At 38.4% G+C, this 20358-nt stretch overlaps 1 protein-coding gene across 1 annotated transcript in view; it reads right to left on the reverse strand.

Moving 5' to 3' along the window:
• LOC120435923 (major histocompatibility complex class I-related gene protein-like) overlaps positions 1-20358 on the reverse strand; it is a 36516-nt gene that overhangs the window by 10108 nt on the left and 6050 nt on the right. The window contains exon 5 of the mRNA XM_039606116.1: positions 17192-17193. Coding sequence (XP_039462050.1) covers positions 17192-17193 — 2 coding nt within the window. The remainder of the gene's footprint in view (positions 1-17191; positions 17194-20358) is intronic.

The following is a 20358-nucleotide window of genomic DNA, read 5'->3' on the forward strand; positions in this document are numbered from 1 at the left end:
CGCTGTCATAGCCTGTCAACGACGTTGATTGGCTGCGTATATACGCATTATTGGCTGAACTATGGGATAAGGTGGCATCATTCTAATCCCATATGGGAGCAGCCAGTCACTCACTGACTAACACTGCAAAACAGAATTGTTAAAGTATTAATTTTAATTTCAATTCAGGTTAGATTTTTTTGTGCGCAACGCAGATTTTCTGTGCGCAGAGACCGTGCCAGCAGTGCGCAATTGCGCACGTGCGCAGCTTAGAGGGAACATTGCACATGACATAGGCGCACAAACCAGGACGATGACAAAAAGAATTAAGAAACAAAGGACTAAAAAGCAACCTGGAAATTAACTAGATGAGCTAAACTGAAACTAGAACACCAACGAATACAAAATGATACATTAAAACTGTCACGGTCCTGGGTCTGTGACCCAGACTTTTCTGTTCTGTATTGTTAATCTTTGATTTCTTGATGTATCTTTGTATTTTCTTACGTTCTGGTTACGTTTGGTCCGGGGCTCCAAGGTCGCTGGAAAATTGGAAATGGTCCAAAACACAATCCACTGTCCCAGCAAAGTCCAACTCCTTTCCTCTGACGCTCCTCTTGCTCACTCGCTCGTTCAATATTTGTAGTGGAGATATCGAAGAGAGGCACGGCTGTGGCACTGATTCAGACTTGGAGCACTACGGTCACCCCGGTGTGTCGGCCAGAACACCGCTTAAGGCCAAATAATCCCAGAGTAGGAAATAAGAAGGGAGCTTCAGGTTCAGTTTGAGGCACTTTATTGTCCACACTCAATTCCTGGGGCTGTAAACACAGCGAGTGTACATAGGTGTGTGTGTGTGTGTGTGTGGTTTCCTACAAAAGAAATAAACAATGGAAATACAAGATAAATAAAGAGAATAGACAAGTAAAACACTCAAATATAAACATGATCCAACATAGTTGACCTAATCACATATATAGAAATAAGACAATACAATACACTTCAAACTGCTCACACTATGCAACTAAACCGCATTAGTGCGAGGTTAAGTTACCGTCAGTACACAGGAACTACTTCCGGTAGTTGTACAAAATAAAAGCTTCCCCATTATAATCAGCCGTAATGCTCTTATTGTGAAGGGCAAGCGGGAACGCGATCCTTCCGGTCAAACTACGATCGCTATTCTATTAATCCTCGTACCTAATTGTACACTACAAACTCCGCTACTTTAAAGTAAACAATCACAAGCATCACGTACAACATACAGAGAAGGTTTGATAACACAGGAATGACGTTATGGACATACGAGCGGCCGTACATGCGTCAACAAAGCTAAACCGGGGTAAGCTAACGACATAAGTTAGCATATGAAATGAGGGTGAACTCACGTGTTGCATGCGTGGCCTACCGCTCCAACTACGGACTACATTAACTCCTAAATGGTAAACATACTACAGTACTGACACAAACAAAGGCAAAATACAACACAGGTCAATACTCACTTGTCATTTACGCACACATAACCTTCCCCAGGAATTAGTGCAACCCCTCCAGACCAACACTGCTCATCCGACATTAAACTGCCCACCTTACTAACCGGATGATATCACTAGAAGGTGGGCTGGCCCAAACTGACAGAAGACTGAATATTAAATGAACTTATATAAACTTATAAACACCAGTAAACTATTCTATGAACTTTGGGGCCTTTTATACAATATTACAGGGATGGGTCCAGGGAAGATCTACACACATACACTCCAGTTTTTCCTCACCAGGCTGGGTGTACCCGGCTGTGCAATCAGCCAGGTGTTATACAATAAAATATTCTCTCTTTTTCCAACACAACCAAACAGTTTACAAATCAAGGGTTATTACATGTGTATTACACCAAAAATATAACACTTTGCATCTGTTTGAACAAAGAAAGAATATTTTATTACATAGCGCTGATTGCAGCTGATGGTGCTGCTCGGTACAAACAGCCAGGAAGAAAAATCAGTTTCTGACTCCAGCTTGTCCTGTGAAAAAACTGTCACATGACTCAAACAGTGTTTCCTCCACACAGTCCTCATTTAGAAAGTGCTTTAACATTACAGCTGACAGCTGGACTTTCCCATTTGAGTGCAGCTAGCTACACAGCAAATAGTCAATTACTGCTAAAGAGAGACAGTGAAAGTGGACAGTATATCCTCGGTTTGTTAGCATAAAACTCATTGTTGCAGCACAGTTTTAGTGTCATTATTTTCTTCTGAGTTATTAATTCTGTCACTAATTAGCTAACATTAGCTAATTAGCTAACAGTGTAAGTCTATTAGCAGCAACCAACCAACAAACCACGTGATGTTATGTTCAGTACTGACAGAAGATGGCGCTAAACATGTTTTTATAACTTGAAGCACTTATTTCTTAAATCCAGCTCCACACACAGAGTTACATCTATGTGAGTTTTTGAGAGCAGGGCTCCATGATGTAATTTGCCCTTTATATGTGGAGCGTTTCATATCTCCTTTAAGCTATTTGACTGTGAGATTCTGATGGCCCATCACAGCAGAATGTAATCAAAGCTGTGACAAGAAATTAACTGGTAGATGGACTGGTTCTTATATAGCACTTTTGTACTCTATCTGAGCACTCAAAGTGCTTTATACAACTAATTCACTATGTTTGGAGGCCTGTTTCATCTAAGGAGTAACAAGAGTCACTTATGGATTACTTGAAATGTGATTTAAAATAGCAATGTCACCATTTAACTACTTGGTGGCTCCCCAATGTTTTTTTATTAAAACCGCTGCCAGTTAACCCTAACCCTAATGCTGAACCTGAAATAAGTTAATATTTAATCTTCTTAAATGATGAAAAAACTTATATAAAACCATTGTCACCTAATTCAATGTCCCATAAATTTTGCAGCAAAACATTCGTTGAAGTATTTACTCACTGAAACCACTGGAGCCCAGAGCATCCCTGAGTTTGTGGGTGTTGGATTTATTGATGACGTTCAGTTTGGTGGCTGGAATAGCAGAAGAGGAGAGGACATCAAGAAAGACTGGATTAAATTCTTTGAGGATGAGCCTGAGCTCCTGCAGGAGTACATTTCACAGTGTTCAACTTTTCATCACTAATTCAAAGATAGTACTATTAAGACTTTGAAGCAACATTTAAATCAAACTGAAGGTATGGATTTGTTTCACTTGTTTATTATTATTGTTTGTTTTAAAATAGCAAACATGTCACCAACCACTAAGATACTTGGATCAGGTAAAACAATAATTTAGACTACATATCAGTGTTATATTCAGCTTAATTTATTTTACCCACCACACTGCTAAACTAAAAAAAAGAATCCAGAGGGGAAAAAACCTTTTACAATATTAGCCTTTCACACTTTTCCTGTAATAGTGGGTGTAGAACCTGTATTTTTGTGTCTGCAGATGTGATTGTTGCTGTTTCACTTTTTCAGGTGTTCATGTTTTGCAAAGGGTCAGTGGCTGTGAATGGAATAATGAGACTGGAGAGGTTAGCGGATACAATCAGTATGGTTATGATGGAGAAGACTTTCTAGCATTTGACCTGCAGACACTGACGTGGATAACTTCAAAACCACAGGCTGAGACCACTAAACTGAAATGGAATACAGACCATGCCCGATTAGAGCATAATAAGAACTTTGTGATTTATTCATGCCCTGAGTTTTTAAAGAAGCATTGGCACAGTTTCAGTCACATTTTTCATGCCATTTTGGCTGTGCTGAATTAATAAAGTTCATATTTGCCTGAAGATATTCCTTTAAAAAAGGATTTTAGACTTGTATCAGTTCCTCTAATTAGACTAAAATGTCTACGCTACACAAAAGCGACACATTTGATTTTAAGGACAAAAAATGTCAGTTTTTGCATTCCTTAACGTTTGTTCTATACGTACTTTTACATTCGTCCACCATATGGCGCTACTTGTTTTTATCATTCATAGAATCTTGCACAATTCCACACTTTTTACTACAGCCCACATAGCAAAATTGGTATGGCCCGGATGTGGCCCACAAAACGTGCTTACACATGGCCCACATAAGCAAAGAATGACAGCCCTTTGGTGGCCCAGATCAGGTTTGCCATGATCCAGCACAAGGCCAGTTTCAGACACACTGGTGGTGCCCTTGACACCAGCAAGTCACACATCGAATCTGCTGAGAGAAACGAAGGAAAGTGTGTGTGAGTACTGGGGATTCTTGAATAGATAAATCTGTTAAAAAGAGGTTACAGAACTAAAATAAGAGACTAAGAGAAATTATGTCACATAATACCAATAATAAAAATGCCAAATTTAAGCTTTATTTTAATATTAAGCATAAAAAACAGAAAATGGCAAAGAAGTAAACATTAAAACAATTTATCACTAATATAACACATAAAGCTATTTGTTCTAGTGTTTCCAGGAAGCAGTCTAGTTAATGTCATAATGATCTGATGAATAATTCCTCACCACCACATGAAACACACACAAAAGAACTGTTCACTGGGTGTTAATACCCCCTCCCTAGGGCTCTAGACTAACGTTTTGCTATCCGCGCACCCATGGCAAAAAGTGCGCAAAAGTTAGGCGCACTCAAATTTTTCAACCGCATCGCTTAACACCGCAGTTTTACATGTGCACTTTTTTTGGGGGGGAAGTTGCAGTCCATACAGACAATATTCATTTCTAAATTATTAACTAACAATCTTGTGCTTAAAGTGCTTTGTCAATATTGTAGAAAATGTTAAACTTAATCATCATCTTGGCCTGACGACCTGTTTGCTGTTGCATGCTGCTGAAAGGCAGTGGGGAGAGGGGACACTTGGGCAGTGCATTTATTGCAGGATATAATGTGTTTTCTGGATACACTGCTGCTTTTTCAGCATTCAAAGATTGATGGCACCGTGTCAGAGCTGGCTATGAATTTTAGACGGATCAGGCCTTAACTTAACAAAAAAGTTATCAATCGTTCTTTTCATCTTTTCTTATTACCCACAGCTACATCCACTTCTGTCGGGCCTAGGCTCATCACCAGGGCTGGGTATCATCACTGATTTCTATAATCCATTCGATTCCGGTTCTCAAAGTCCTGATTCGATTCAATTTAGCCTCAGACAGTCAGAAATATTATCATTCTGATCATTTATCAGTACTGATACATGTGAGACTTCATCAGAATTGTGAACATCACAGTAGATGCCTTTGTGTCAAAGTAACTGAGAATAAAACACAGAAAAACACGAAGGAGATTTTTCTGACTTGCCTTTTAATAGCAGATAACCTTAAAATATTCTGTAATTTTGCATAATTTTAAAAAGTTTTAATTTCTTCAGTATTGAACAACAGCAGAAATTAGGCTTTCTTGTCCGAGGTCATTTAAGTCATTGAAAAAAAGAAAAGAAAAAGACAGCGGCCGACAGCGCTGTAAACAACGGTAGACTGGTGGGTAATAAGCGAATGAATAATGCAGAAAACAGAGATTTGAGACGGGAAACTGTTCTTGAAGTACAGAGAGAGAGAGAGAGAGAGAGGGAGCTGTGCATGAAGTGTGATTTTTGTCGTGATGGAAGCAAAACAGCAAAACTCAGAGGGAATTCTTGACGACATTGATCAAATGTGAAGCGTAGTTTGCTGCTTCTTTTGCTGCTGGCTCAGTGAATTTTGGTTGGAGAGCTCTCTCTCTTTCTCTCTGATTGTGGAATAAAAGCATGAACATGTATTTATAAGTTACACTTGTGTTTGAATCCTGCAGCTTATCACACATTTGATTTCCATGTATGACAACTGCAAGTGTCCAGAGTGAGGACAGACTGAGGGACCCACTGCTGCACATCATCTGTGAGGGCTTTGCACCCTGATGATCCACCAGGACAAACTCAGCAGTGTGTGAGGAAGAGGAGGAGGAAGAGCCAGCAGCAGCTGACAGATGGAGAGAATAGACAGACTGTTCCCTGTTTGTGAAGGACTGCTAGAAAAGTTTAAAATAACTAATTGTCTGTCCTGAATCAGTCTTATTAGGTAATGTTCAAATGATTTTATCATTCCAGTGTTTTCAGTGTGGGAGAAAGTACTCAGGGCCTTCAAGTTACACACTATGAAAGGCAGCAACAAGTTTAATGTTCAGAAACCTAAAGTATGTATCAGCAGCAGAATGGAGCTAAAAATAAATGTTTGTTTCAGTTCTATGAAGCTTTGAGTATTTTGGATTAGTAGTACTGCTGTGTTTGTTGCATCATATTGCTGTGATTGTTTATATGCTTTATATATTCTGACCTAAGTTGAGTGTTACATCATATTCTATAAGAATGTTATGTGTTTGTATGCTTTCTGCCCAGTTTGACCCATTTAGCAGAAGTCAGCCTGTTTAAGGCTCTGATATCTATTCTGTATGACTTAAAGCAGTTATGACATGGTCTGATTTTCTCACCCAATAAAGGAATATTTCATATATCAGTCTACTCTTCATTCTATCAGAAACAGTTTTCACAGCTCGTACATTTTCCTTTTTACACATATATGTAAGCATTGAGCCAAATGTAAAAATGCCAACATATTAAACGAACAATATTCGTCTCTCATGTATAATACATCTACATATACACTGCCAAAGATGCTTGTCTTTGAGTGAAGATTTAAGGTGATAGGAAATATAAATAACTGCAACTTTAATCTTTGACCCAGAGTTCAAGCTCACTGCTGTAATATATCCTGTAATATATATATATATACCATAATAATCTGACAATACATATAATATTGGCCATATCATATTTACATCACCACAGTGAGATGATTTTAGTCTCATGAACAACATTAGCTGATTGTTATTTACTAACTAATCTTAAAATGACTGTTCAGTACAGAAATGAAGCCCAACTATCATGTTTTACAGTCCCATGGTCTCAGCCTCAGATACTCAAATAATCAAAGTGATGTCATGACAAAAATGAATGACCAACAAAACATTTTTTCTCCTTCATTTCTGTCAAACAAAGCTGTATGACACGTTTCTCGCGGTTAGTATCATGGTTGCTAGGCAACCTGAACAGCTCGATGAAGGCTAGACCGTCCCATTTCACGAGCCTCTCACTTAAGCACTTCTGGTACTTGTACTATGTACGCACCGTACATAGTACGCGTAGTGTGCGTACTTCAAGCGTGCATACCCTGAATTGGGACACAGCCAAAGAGTGCTCAAAATGTGGCGACAAATGCGTCCTACTTTTTCCCAAATTTTAAGGATGGGTCCGATGTATCCTTCGTGTCCTACAATATCCCAGGATTCATTACGGGTCATAGAGGAGATTTGTTTCTGATAACGATGGTTGTCGAAGCAGGAGAAGAAAACACTTTCAAATGTAAGTATATGAAAATCTGGTTGTACAAAAGTTAAATTGTTATAGCGGTCGTGTTGTTAAGCTTTGGGCATCTGCATAGACATGTTTCTTTAATTTAAATTTTTCATGTATTGCCGCTTACATACAGCTAATTTTGATTTTTTCGAATTGGTGATATGTTGTGGGGAACAAAGACCAAACAGCTTAATTTATTAAAACGAGGAGAAAACGATCTCCTCTTCACTGGGGTGAAGAATTGGGCCGCTACGGCGTGGATGTACAAGAATAAATCAATTTACAAATCATATTCATATGAGTGCGGTCCTGTTAACCTTCATGCTGTACAGCAACGGTCCCCAACCTTTTTGCGCCACAGACCGGTTTATGTCAGACACGGAGCAGCCTTTAAGGTATCATGGATAAATACAACCACATAAAATGATCCGACCAAGACAAAAACTGTGGTATTTTGTAAATATAATAATAAACGTGAATGTACTGTGTAATTGTGTAACTTTTTTAGCAGCGTCCTCCTGAAAATGCGCCAGAGTAACATCCTCCTCTCTGCCGCTTAATGCTCTCTGGTCGCTATGGTAACGTGTAAATATTTCTTTCAAACTAAGACGCACAACTACAACAAGGGAAAGACCCAGGGAAACCGAGTTAATGATAAAAACCCTGAAAACCATAAATTTCACAGCGGAGCCTCAACTCTCGTGGCTCGGTACCAAACGACTCTCAGACCGCTGCTGTACAGAACCTGTGATGTCCAGACGGTATTCCTCTGGTGTTCTGCTGTGAACACTTTTGAGTTTAGGGATTAACATAGTTGCCATGGTTTCCTTTCTTCTCTTATTTGTTGTGTGTGATCAGGACAATTCTGGAGAAGTTGGGCCCGCAGGGGACAGTCACCCCCTTGCAGGCCAGAAGACATGAGATAACTTTAAAGAATACGTATACGTACAAAACACACATACGTACGAAAAGTACGTATGTGTGTTATCAAGAAGATAATTCTTAAGAACACAAGTTAATAAATGTGCAATTACTAAGAGTTGTTGTGGTGTTTTTATTTGCCTGCTGTCATTTCTGATTTCCTCTGCCTTTAGGATTGCAAGTATCCAGGCTCAGGAGAGGGGGTCAGTGGGAAGCCCACTGCTGCTACTTGGCCCTGGTTTGCCCTCATGGATGAGGTGATAGGACAGATGCCTTCTATTAAGCCTAATGTCCTCTCTCCCTGAGGACACTCCAGGGCCAAGTGCAGCAGTGGGTGACCAAAACGACAGCGATGACGAAGCGAGTCAGCCACCTACGACAGGGAGAAAGAGGAAAAGAGATGATGAGCTGCTAGACCTCATCAGAGAGGACATGAGGCAGCAAGGAGAGGCTGAGGAGAGGAGAGCAGGGAGAGGACGGACAGACTGTTTTCACTTCTAGAAAGATTAGTTCCAAAATGAGTTATGTATTGAGAAATGTATTTATTTGAATATATTTGTTACATTGTTATATGTGTTGCATTAGTTTAAAGGTTTTATGTTATTAATAAATTGATTCAAACAAACAGTGATTGTCACTGAACTCAATTTGATTTACAGGCATTTGTAACATGTATGAACATAACGCTAACTTTGAACAATATTACTTGGATATTTATTTGATAGCAATAAAGTAAATAACAATAACAATTAAACAGGAATATTTCAAATACACAGTATGTAAAGATGGAAAAACAATATTTTCAGTTGTGCACACAGGATTAACCTGAGTGACCTGTTCCTGGACCGTTTCTTGAACAACTGTAATAGATTACAGGAAGTCTCTGGCAGTGTTGCTGAATCTGCCGGAGCGAGATCAGACATGGATGGGGTGCTGCAACTGAGACCTGCGGTTTGTCTTTTCTGGTCGGCGAGTGGAGAATCACACAGGGTGGTCTGCAAATAGAGCTTTAGGATGCTTCCTCCCACTGTCCACTGCATCGTCCATCCACAGGGTTTGCAGGGCTGGCTCAATCGACCGCTGCCACATCACTAAGATGTTTTCAGAAATATGCAAGGAGGAGATGGTGGATGCTATATTATTAGTATAATACTTGTAACTCTGTAGCAGACAACTGTTTGATAAAGTGCTATGTAAAAAAACAAACAAACAAAAGATTAGATTCTATACGTTTCAAAGATATTTAGTTTATATATTTTATATGATACAGGACATGTGTGAGAATGACCGATGTTGTGCCAAAAAAGATTTCCGGTTTTTGCCCTAAACTGATTGCTCGTATTTAACCTGCTATGAATAACTTGTTGGCATACGTGAAACATATGTCAAATGTATCCCTCATTAATGATATCAAGTTACTTTGAGCAGCATTCCTGTAACAAGGTAGAAGCTGCAATCAGTTTTTGGCAGAGACTTTTATATATCCTTTATTTATCCAGTTCACAAACAATCTTGTTGACATAAGAAATCTATTTTTTAAGAGTAATTTGGTCAAGAGGTTAGCAGACAGCGCAACAAATATATCAATTGTACTTACATTATAACCAGAGTTATAAAGATACTTGAACAACATATTGTATATATAAAACCCCTTTGTAAACCATGTTCACCGAAGTCTATTTACCAACATACATAAAGATATTACACACGGAAACATTGGAAATCAGTTTTGGCAGGCGAACACTTTTTTGGCTCAACGCTGGCAATAATTCAATTATCCGTGTAATTAGCTAAGTAATTCCTAAATACGTGTAGATTAAAGGAAATTATTTTACCTGGATATGATTGTCTCTGATGAGCCTAAGGTACAAAACGTGCGGGTGACGACGATAAGGTTTTTCTATGTCTGTGAAGGTTCTCAGTCATCCAGGTCATCGTAGTCAAAGGAGTTTGCAAAGTGTCTGGACTTCTTTAAGTTGCTTGAAGACGTTTCACCTCTCATCCGAGAAGCTTCAAGCAACTTAAAGGTTTTTCTAGCTCCTCGAGAATTAAAATTGTCCAAACAACAGAGCGACATTTCTGGGTCCATTTTGAAGTTTTCGCGCTGTGGCGCTAGCGACCGGAAAAACACGCAAGTAAGGGCGGAGTTGAAGGCTAGGAGGCTGTCCACAGCCCATCTGTTATGTTGATACTCATTGTTTGTTCAATAAAGTTTCTATGGAGAAAAAAAGGGGGCTGTCCACAGCTGCTCACTTCTTGACTACCCGTCCATCTAAGGACACTACCTTGTGACGTAGGTAGGTAGTGTCCTTATGAGCATCCTTCCCCTGAATTCGGCCACAGCATATTTCTTCTGCGCGTCACTCACACGTTGCAAAAACTAGCCCTTAATAACTTTGCATTACACATACATAAGCGTATGTAGTTTTCTCTCTTTTATCCCGTCCCTGACATACATGCTAAGTAAAATTGTTTCTAAAAATGTATTATCAGTTCAGCACTTTTTTTCTTCATAAAGAAATAATATCATTGTTTTGGTTTAAAGACAAAATGTAATGTGATATGAAAATGTAATAGGCAAAAACTGAAAAACAAATTACATTCCCCTTGAAATAAAAAAATAGATGATTCGTGGACAATAATGTGTCATAATAATAATAATAATAATGATGTGTTGGGCTGAGAATTACACTAAAGACAGAAGACTGGACTTAAAGTGAAACGTCTGGCTATGTGTTGGCAGGTAATCCACAAAGGTAAAAACATAAGTCCAAATACGAATTATTGAATCATGTTTTTTTGGGGGGGGTTCTTTCCCCCTGCACCTTTCCTCAGTTAAACTACTGGAACAGTGCACAACAGCAAACGTATGCCATTTTCTTCTTAGTGCCACATCCTCTCTACCAGTTTTCCTCTTTGCCATTCCCATTTATTTAGGAATTAACTTTCTGATTTTACACCCTGAATTATTTTCCCGTGAAAGATTTATGTTACAATACTGCCACAAACTTCACACATGTAATAATTATCTTGCTTGTTAAATTTCTCTGTTATGTCTGTTATGTCAAAAATCCACGCTCCTGTGGAACTCTCTCAGGTCTGAACCACCTGACCTTTGAAATCGCTGTTGCCATTTCCCCTTAACACATACGTGCACTGATGCCTCTACACCACAGAGCGCTCCTTTTATTTACACCTATTTTGTCAAGTCAGTTGAGCTCCACTTTTCTGCATGGATTATCTAATGTCCCGTTCAAAACCAGTGTCTATTACCCTGTAAGTGATGATATCTTTAACAAACCTCCATGACACCTGGAGGATCTGTTTCCTCATTCTAACTGAAAATGAGTTGCTTCAAATAAGGACCATTGGCAATCAAGCTTCTAGCATTCCATCATTGGTTATATCCTTATTCCCATTCACCCAGACTTTGTCACTTCCCGATAGAGTCATTTTTATTTATTTATTTTGTCAGATACATATAGAAACAATCAAGCCACTCATTTTCTTAACCTTTTATGAGAGGAGGTACACTTGTTTGATAAGCACTCTTATGACATGACTATCATTCAAGGAGCTAGTGTAGGAACGTCTTTTGGGAAGTTGATGTTTTGCACAGTTTGCAAATGTTACTAAAAACATTTGCAAACTTGGTTGAGAGAAAAAGCTCAAGACGTAATATAGATGTGGTTTTAACATATGAGATAAGAAACAACTCATCAAGACAGTTGACAAAGTAGCAAACTTTATGCACCAAATCAAGTGTTAAATCTTTTTACATGTTGTTTACAGAAATCTGTCAAATCAGTCTTTTTTAGGAAATACACATTCATTTACAAAAGGAAAATATAAAAGAAATCAACAAGTAAATGCAAAAATGTGTACTTTAAAAAAATAAATAAATACAGTATCTTAATAGTTCCATAACTGAATTATGCAGGTCTGTTATGCAGCCTCAATGAGTTTCTTGTGATAGACTGTGCCGTTTCAGGAAATCATTAATAAGTTACTTCTCTCCAAAATATCTAACTGCTGTTCAGTTAATTGTGTTAACTTTTTATTTGCCACTGACATGTGTTACGAGTCCGAAATTGAGGATGAGAGTAAAACAATGATGGTCCAGAAGAGGTGGTTCAAACAATTGGTTTTAATGAATACACGCAGCGTGGAGAGGTGCAAACTGCAGAACAGTTGTACATCTCTGCCCAAAATACACTCTAGATTGCTTTTATAACATCAGGGTATTGTAACGCCCTTCTTGCGCTTACAAGCACATAATTTGCATGTACAGAACATTCATGTATTTTAAGAATTAAATGCAACATAGAGGTTCCTCCTTGTGGCATACTCTTCCGAATATGGTGATGACCTAAGGCCTTTGAGGTCACCATGGACTGGACATCCTTACGTCACCTGTAACTAAGCAAACTCAAATACCACAAGAAGCTGAATACATTCAGGCCTTTGCTCAGCTACTATTTTACTGTAACCATGTACTCAGCCTATGAGTTATGATACATATATTTAACTCAATCATTTTAAAGTAGTTATAACTGCATCTGTAATAAACATGTTAATATTTGATTATGATAACCCCTATAATATAAATTATAACATAATGCCAGCAGCTTCAATAAACACATTTTGATGAAATGATAATTAATGCAATGATAAGATGATGGTTATGCAAAATAATCCCTGTAATTCCACAATTCCCCCTTTTGACGTCTTCCAAAGACGTCACTACACCATTCCCAGGTCCACTACCTTCGCTCTGACCCTCTCTAGCCGCCCCCTGACTCAGCAAATCCGACAACAACCTCATGTCCTCTAGGTGGTCCAGCAATAAAACACCAGCCCCCACTTGAAAACACTTCATGCTTAAGTGGTCTCTGCTCCTCTTCTGGGTCTCTCTCTAGTGGAAATCTTCTCCTGTAAGGGATAGAAAACAAACAACCTTTCTCTGCTAACCTTACTAACTTACTGTGTTCATCTCAGGTTCCTGTCATTATTCAAAGTTGGTTCACAATATCATATCAGGCAAAATCACAAACCCTACTGCCACGTCTACTTTGTTAAGCTCTTCAGTTAGACTCTGTACCGGTTTGCCAATCTGTGTGTACATGCCTCTACACTTTTAATGTCTAAATGCACATCTGGATGTATGTGCACTTGTATGTCTATCTGCATCTATGAGTCAGTGGTTTTTCAGAAAAAAGGCGTTAAAGTGAGAAATGTTTCCTGACTATTAACTCCTGATACTCAAGGAACTTTCCTGTTTGCCGAACTTCCTAGGTTTGGCCTTTTACACTTTACTAAAGAAATTTTAACAGAGCCCAAAGACATTTTATTTTGCTCCTGTGCTTGACAGGTTAAGCGAGTTATTTTTGTTTTGTTTTGAAATTTTTCTCTTCTGTGTGTGTGTGTGTGTACATAAGTAAGAATATGATAATCAACCTAAGATCCCTGGTTTGCAAATGATTTTCTGCCCCGCTGCAGGGCAACATCATGTGGTGGTGAGTCTATGTTGGCTAGTTTAATACAGATATGTAACAGTTGCTTGATTGCATGGCCCACTCAGAGTTGCGCAGTTTCAAAGTATGTGGAGAATTCAATACACATTTCTTGGCTAATTATTTTCCCAATAAAAGTGAAATCAAACATTACATTTGATTTTACTTATGTATTATCATGTTCCGGGCTCTATCCATTATATTAACTTTATTTAATCTCAATACTCTTTATGTGTGTGAGCAACGCTTTTAGTCTTATTAAACACAACCCAAGTAAAATGCACACCATCCCCATGTCAGCCTAAATCTCCGCTAAAAAGCACACTTCAAAGTTTTCTATCTGGATTTATGCCTCCTTTGGCTTCAAGCATATACATAACATGCAAAGGTTACTGTTAATGCCAGTTAAACAAGTTTCCATTATCTACGACATTTTATTTCACCCGGCTCACCTTCACACATTTCTTGTTCACTTATTGCATATTTATCTTTAACACCATTTACCTCAGGAGTTGCTAAGCAGAAACAAAGCAACCTGTGGTCCACCTTTACCCTGTAAAATAAACCCCTGTCATGATTGTGTCTGTAAGCATGTTTTGCATTCATTCATTACACTCCACGCCATTCCTACAAGTTAGGAGCTGTAAAGTTGAAAGCTACATCAAGTCCAGGCCTCTGGCCTGGCCTATATAAAATCATGTGTGTTTGTAAGCGTGCGTGCAATTCACCTGCTATGTTCTCATCATCCTCAACATGTATCACCTGGACACTCTCACCAGTGAAGCTTAAAACCCTCTTGGATAGAACATCAACCCTAAACAAGCACAGTTATGCATTGTGTATAAAATTAACTCAACCTCATGCTAACCTACCTAAGTACCTGTCTTAAGAGAGACCTCTGCACAGCTCAGACGCCAGTTGCAAGAGCTCTCTAACATTAAAATCATCAACTGTGACTTATATAGTGTTATTTCGGTACTTTACACTTCACACATTTTTGAACGTTGTTTATATGGGGAGTTCCTCTTTTTATGTCTATATTTATTAATATGCCTTGTGCACTAAAGCTTCCTGTTTTTCAGTCTGGCTGAACACTCGTTTGTGAGTATAAACTGGCCTCTACAAGCCTTCATTAGCAGATACACATTACAAATACTTCCTATATACAGAGAAAAACCCAATAATCCACATTTCACTATTTTGTTCTTTGGTTCAGATTTGGATTCTGTATTGTTCTTCATTTGTTATTATTTTGTCATAAAATAAATCAACCAAATAACTTAAGCTGTGTGACAGCACCTTGCGCTTACGCCAGGCTGTGAACTGCCCTGAAGCTACACCCCTTTTACCCCATTTACTTTCTCAATCTTAGTTTAAACTATTCCTGACCTTCTCCTTCTCTCGTCTGATCATCTCAAGCACGTCCTGTACCAAATTTGCTTCCTCTTTTCAAGCCCACATTTAATTACAAGCTCAAACATATTTGCCCTATATTGCTGTCTCGGCGTGTTTCCTGTCCACTTAACAGAGTTATTCTCAGAACTCAGAGCTGAGGTTCCCCTTTTCTAAGTCTGTCTGTTCTACAAGAGAGCAAGTCGGTAAACAAGTTTATCATCACAAAGGTTATTAGGTAAAGGTCACGTAGACATTTGCCTAGTAACCCTAAAAGAACACATTTCATGTAGCTAATCGCATATATTAACACCCCCCTTTTTGTGACACATCTCATGTGTTACAAACTCAAAATCTTGCACTCAGGTTAGGCAATTAAAAGAAAAGTTTAGTCCTATCATATTATGTATAAATGCTCCGGAGCTTAAACCTGTGTTTAAGGAATGAAATCAAATTAATCATCATGTCAAATCCTTTCTTGGCTCCATCCACAGCCTGCATCCTTGAAACGTCCTATAAACAAAAGCCTGTGTGTTAACCAGAACATCACCTTTTATACTCACTTTCTCCACTGGTGATCCAACCTGTGTTATAACCCAAAATAAACTTACACAGAACAGTTATTAATCATGTGTCCCCTCCGTTCATGGTAACTTAAGTTTCATCAATGTTTCCCTTTTAGCATTTAGCATTCTATAATGTAATAACATAATCCAACCCCAGTAAATAATTTTCTCAACGCACACATCAATATCCCAAAATCAACATCCCCAGATTTAAGTCTCCCAGTTGTCCTGTTTGTCAACCTTTTATTTATTTCCCTCTTGGTCCCATCACTCACATTCACACCCCATGCATTCACACATGATATTTTGCTGATCTGCAGCCCTCTGCGCACGTCATCAGATGCTCCACATCAGCAAAATGAGCTCAATCATTTGTTTTATTTCGTTTTCCTTTTAGGAAAATAGTTCTCTATAGTTTTGACTGGATTGAATCGATCAATCCATTTTTAGACAGGGACTCGCCGCCAATCAGTCTCTGATTGTAATCAATTATAATTCTGTAATGCCCACCTGATTTTCGTACTTGGTAATTTTGTCAACGCCGTCCGTTCGCTCTCTTCCAGGCCTGCTTAGAACAAAAATGAAAAAAGAGAGCTGATTATTAGCTCATCAAAGTACAAAACAAAATCACCTGACAGGTTTTTTCTAAGTGCACTGTTATAGAAACTATGGGCCCTTTTAGACCTGTCCATGTTTATCAAAACTCCCTCTATTAAAAATAAAACAACAACCTCAAAAATCTTCAACAATCTGAAATTTCACCCATAGAACACGCCCAAAACGTAAAAAGCTACACCGTTTCGTACACAATATCCCCCTTTAAGCACTTTACCAAACTCACATTCAACCTTAACATATAAGCACGTTCTCACAATATGTCAACACTAATTTAAAACCTCCTAACCAAATTTGCACCTCTGAACAATCTACCCCTCCTTTAAGGCCTCAATCACACACACACAGCAAGCTCCTCTGTCCACATTCACACGAGCTTTCGAACTTTTTGCATACTCAGCCATATCTCAACAATTTAACTTGGCAAGAGAAATACTTTTTAAAGCCCATGCCATTATTCAATTATTTTCATTTTCTTTCTATACTAATCACTTGTTTTGATCACTCAGTGCAAAAGCACTGCTAAGTCACTCTTTTAAACTACTTTAATCACTTTTTCGTATAACTGATTTCCTTGTCATCTAACTTCTTTTGAGTTTTTCCTCAACGTTACTTTATCCAAGTGTATTTTATTCAACATCCACACCATTTTAACACTCCTGAAATTAGCAACCTTATTTAATTACATATGTTTGTATTCTTAGCCAGGTTTTAATCGCATTAATCTTCATGAGCTTATCTTTATAAGGTTAGTGCATTTTCTGTTTGTATGTGTAATTTTATCAATGTTTCTTTGTGATCCTTGTGATCTTGTAAATGTTTCTTTTGCAGTGTTTCAAACTCCTTTTGACAAGGTGTGTTTTCTCTCTCTGGCTCATCACTGGTCATTGTTAGTGGCATTTCCTCCGCCTGTGCCCAGCGGCTGTACCCTTGAAGTCCCGTCTCCTCCAGTGACTCCAAGGTCACTCCGGGACTTAGGTTCAAGCAATCGTGACTGCGCCTTGCCTTAGGTTGTCCCAGGGTTTCGAGGTGGGATCTTACCCGTCATGGGCTGTCCAGCCTTCCATGCTGCCTTATACGGGGCCAACTGGGCAAGGGTGTTATCAGGTCTAGGGGACACACTGGTTCTGGAAATTAAAGGAGTGTAAACTGCTTTCTTTATTTCATGTGTGTATTAAACTTTCCAACAATAATTTCACATGTAACAGTTAGTGTACGTGCATTTTCAATTCATTAATGTAATTGTCAGTTCATGTATTTATTTCTCTCAGTCTGTCCCTTTTCTAAAACCTGTAATTAATATATTTTATTACTTTTTCTTAAGAGATTCAGTCTCTAATTGCTCTGTTTTCATGCTGCAACATCTCTCCCCAGCTATAATCAGACTTCCTGTTTGACGCACACACACTCTCTCAGGCCTCCTCTATTCACGCACTCTCCTATGAGTTATTATTACTTATTTATTATTTTGTACAAATCACACAGAATCATTCAAATCAAGTACTCACAACATTCACACACTTAGAAGCACTCAAAATACGCTTTCCTAAGAGTATTTTGGACATGCCTTCCATGATCAGAAAGAGCAAGTCAAAAGAAAAAAGAAAAAGAAAACTGAAACCTCTCATAACATCACTGAAGGTCAAATATCTTCATAGACCCAAAAGTAAGCATATTATTTCCCTAGTCAAAAGTCAAACCGTTACTCACAGTAATTTTAATCTCACAGCCTTTGTGTTTTGAAACTAAAAGAGGAAGGAACAGCGCCCAATTTAAACTGCGCATGTTGTCACTCAACAACACACACACAAAATGTAACTGTATATATTATCTCAAACTGAAACAAAACCCATCTAAAATCCTAAAACATCTTACTTGACACCCCAAAACACACATCGCTTACAGACATCTTTATTAATTAAATTATCTCAAATTCAATTTCAGTTCTTAGAACCCAGGTAACGGTCTTAAGTATCAACAGTTTATGTATCCTATCTCAAAACCCCGCAAAAAGTCATACAGTCCTGGCAAGAAATAAAACTTTACTTACATATTGTAATAAACAAAACCAGCATCTTAAGTACATGCATCAGCAATGTGTAGCAGTCTCTATAAACTTCCTATCAGTCTTACACAGTTTTACCTAGTACAGACACGTGTCAAGCAAACCCCATACTCATATTCTACAGTTATCATGAAATACTTATCATAATCAACAACAGTCACACAAATATAATAAACATAAACTGCATTTCTTCCCTTAAAACACGGATTGAAGTCGTCCTTAACCCTGGCTCTGCAGTCAGTCATTAGCCACTCATTCGTAAACAGGAAATGTCACTCTAAATAAGTCACAGGCATCTCATTTACATAGACACAGACACACTCTCAAAATAACCAGCCTGCTGCAGTGCCCGTGGCAGACAGAGCCTATATACAAACATAGAAATTATAACACAGAGACGTCTGATAAATTAAATAATATTTACAAGGCCTTAAATTGCACAACCTACATAATTTAGACAAAATTTGAATTAACCCTCCAAGGGACAAACTCCAAGTTTTTGATAATCAATGACCCAGTATCAGGTCCAACCTGTGTCTGGTCTAATTGCTAAAGTTCCTAAGTCAATTTAAAAGCGTCCAACGCCCAAGGTCCAACCTTTATTACCCAAACAAAGTGCAAACACCGTTCCAAACGGTCAACTGATCCAATCAGTAGCTATTCTGGACCGTCCCCAGTTGTCCACGATTGCCAATCGAACTATCCCGTCCAACGGAAAATCCTGAGCGTCCCCAGGAAATTTGGAGCGTCACCTCCGAACAATGCACTTTCTTAGAACTTCCCACAGTTCCGTTCTACAGAAATTTAATTATGTTTTTAAAGACATCCTATGAAACCACCAAACCGACTTTATTGATGTCCAAGCCCAGCTTTATATTCAATTATAACTGTATGACCATATACAGATTTCAAATGACCTATATCCTAAATTCAGTAGTCCAACTACTTTAAATTCTCTTTCCTTAGCAGTCCAACTGCATTTAAATCCTCGTAGCAGTCCAACTGCTTTTCCTTTAATCAGTACTGTCACTTAACCTTACATTATCATTACTTCAACTTCAATTCTCATGAGATTTTCACCAAAATCAAAACAGACTTTTACCAGTAATTTTCAGTGAGTAGACTTTCAATTTTGTCAGAACCAATTCAGCACTGTTTGGAAATAATTCAACAGGTAGTGCCTTACCTTTGAATAAGCCGGCTTATGTCCACTCACTTCGACCACTGACTCGTGTCTGCCTGTTTGAGCACCTTGGACCCTCTCGGTCTCAACCTCCACCTTCTCTCCCTCAACCCTCGGCCAATGCACCAAATGTTACGAGTCCGAAATTGAGGATGAGAGTAAAACAATGATGGTCCAGAAGAGGTGGTTCAAACAATTGGTTTTAATGAATACACGCAGCGTGGAGAGGTGCAAACTGCAGAACAGTTGTACATCTCTGCCCAAAATACACTCTAGATTGCTTTTATAACATCAGGGTATTGTAACGCCCCTTCTTGCGTTTACAAGCACATAATTTGCATGTACAGAACATTCATGTATTTTAAGAATTAAATGCAACATAGAGGTTCCTCCTTGTGGCATACTCTTCCGAATATGGTGATGACCTAAGGCCTTTGAGGTCACCATGGACTGGACATCCTTACGTCACCTGTAACTAAGCAAACTCAAATACCACAAGAAGCTGAATACATTCAGGCCTTTGCTCAGCTACTATTTTACTGTAACCATGTACTCAGCCTATGAGTTATGATACATATATTTAACTCAATCATTTTAAAGTAGTTATAACTGCATCTGTAATAAACATGTTAATATTTGATTATGATAACCCCTATAATATAAATTATAACATAATGCCAGCAGCTTCAATAAACACATTTTGATGAAATGATAATTAATGCAATGATAAGATGATGGTTATGTAAAATAATCCCTGTAA

The sequence above is a fragment of the Oreochromis aureus genome, linkage group 22, assembly GCF_013358895.1.
Source record: "Oreochromis aureus strain Israel breed Guangdong linkage group 22, ZZ_aureus, whole genome shotgun sequence".
In the NCBI taxonomy this organism is placed as follows: domain Eukaryota; kingdom Metazoa; phylum Chordata; class Actinopteri; order Cichliformes; family Cichlidae; genus Oreochromis; species Oreochromis aureus.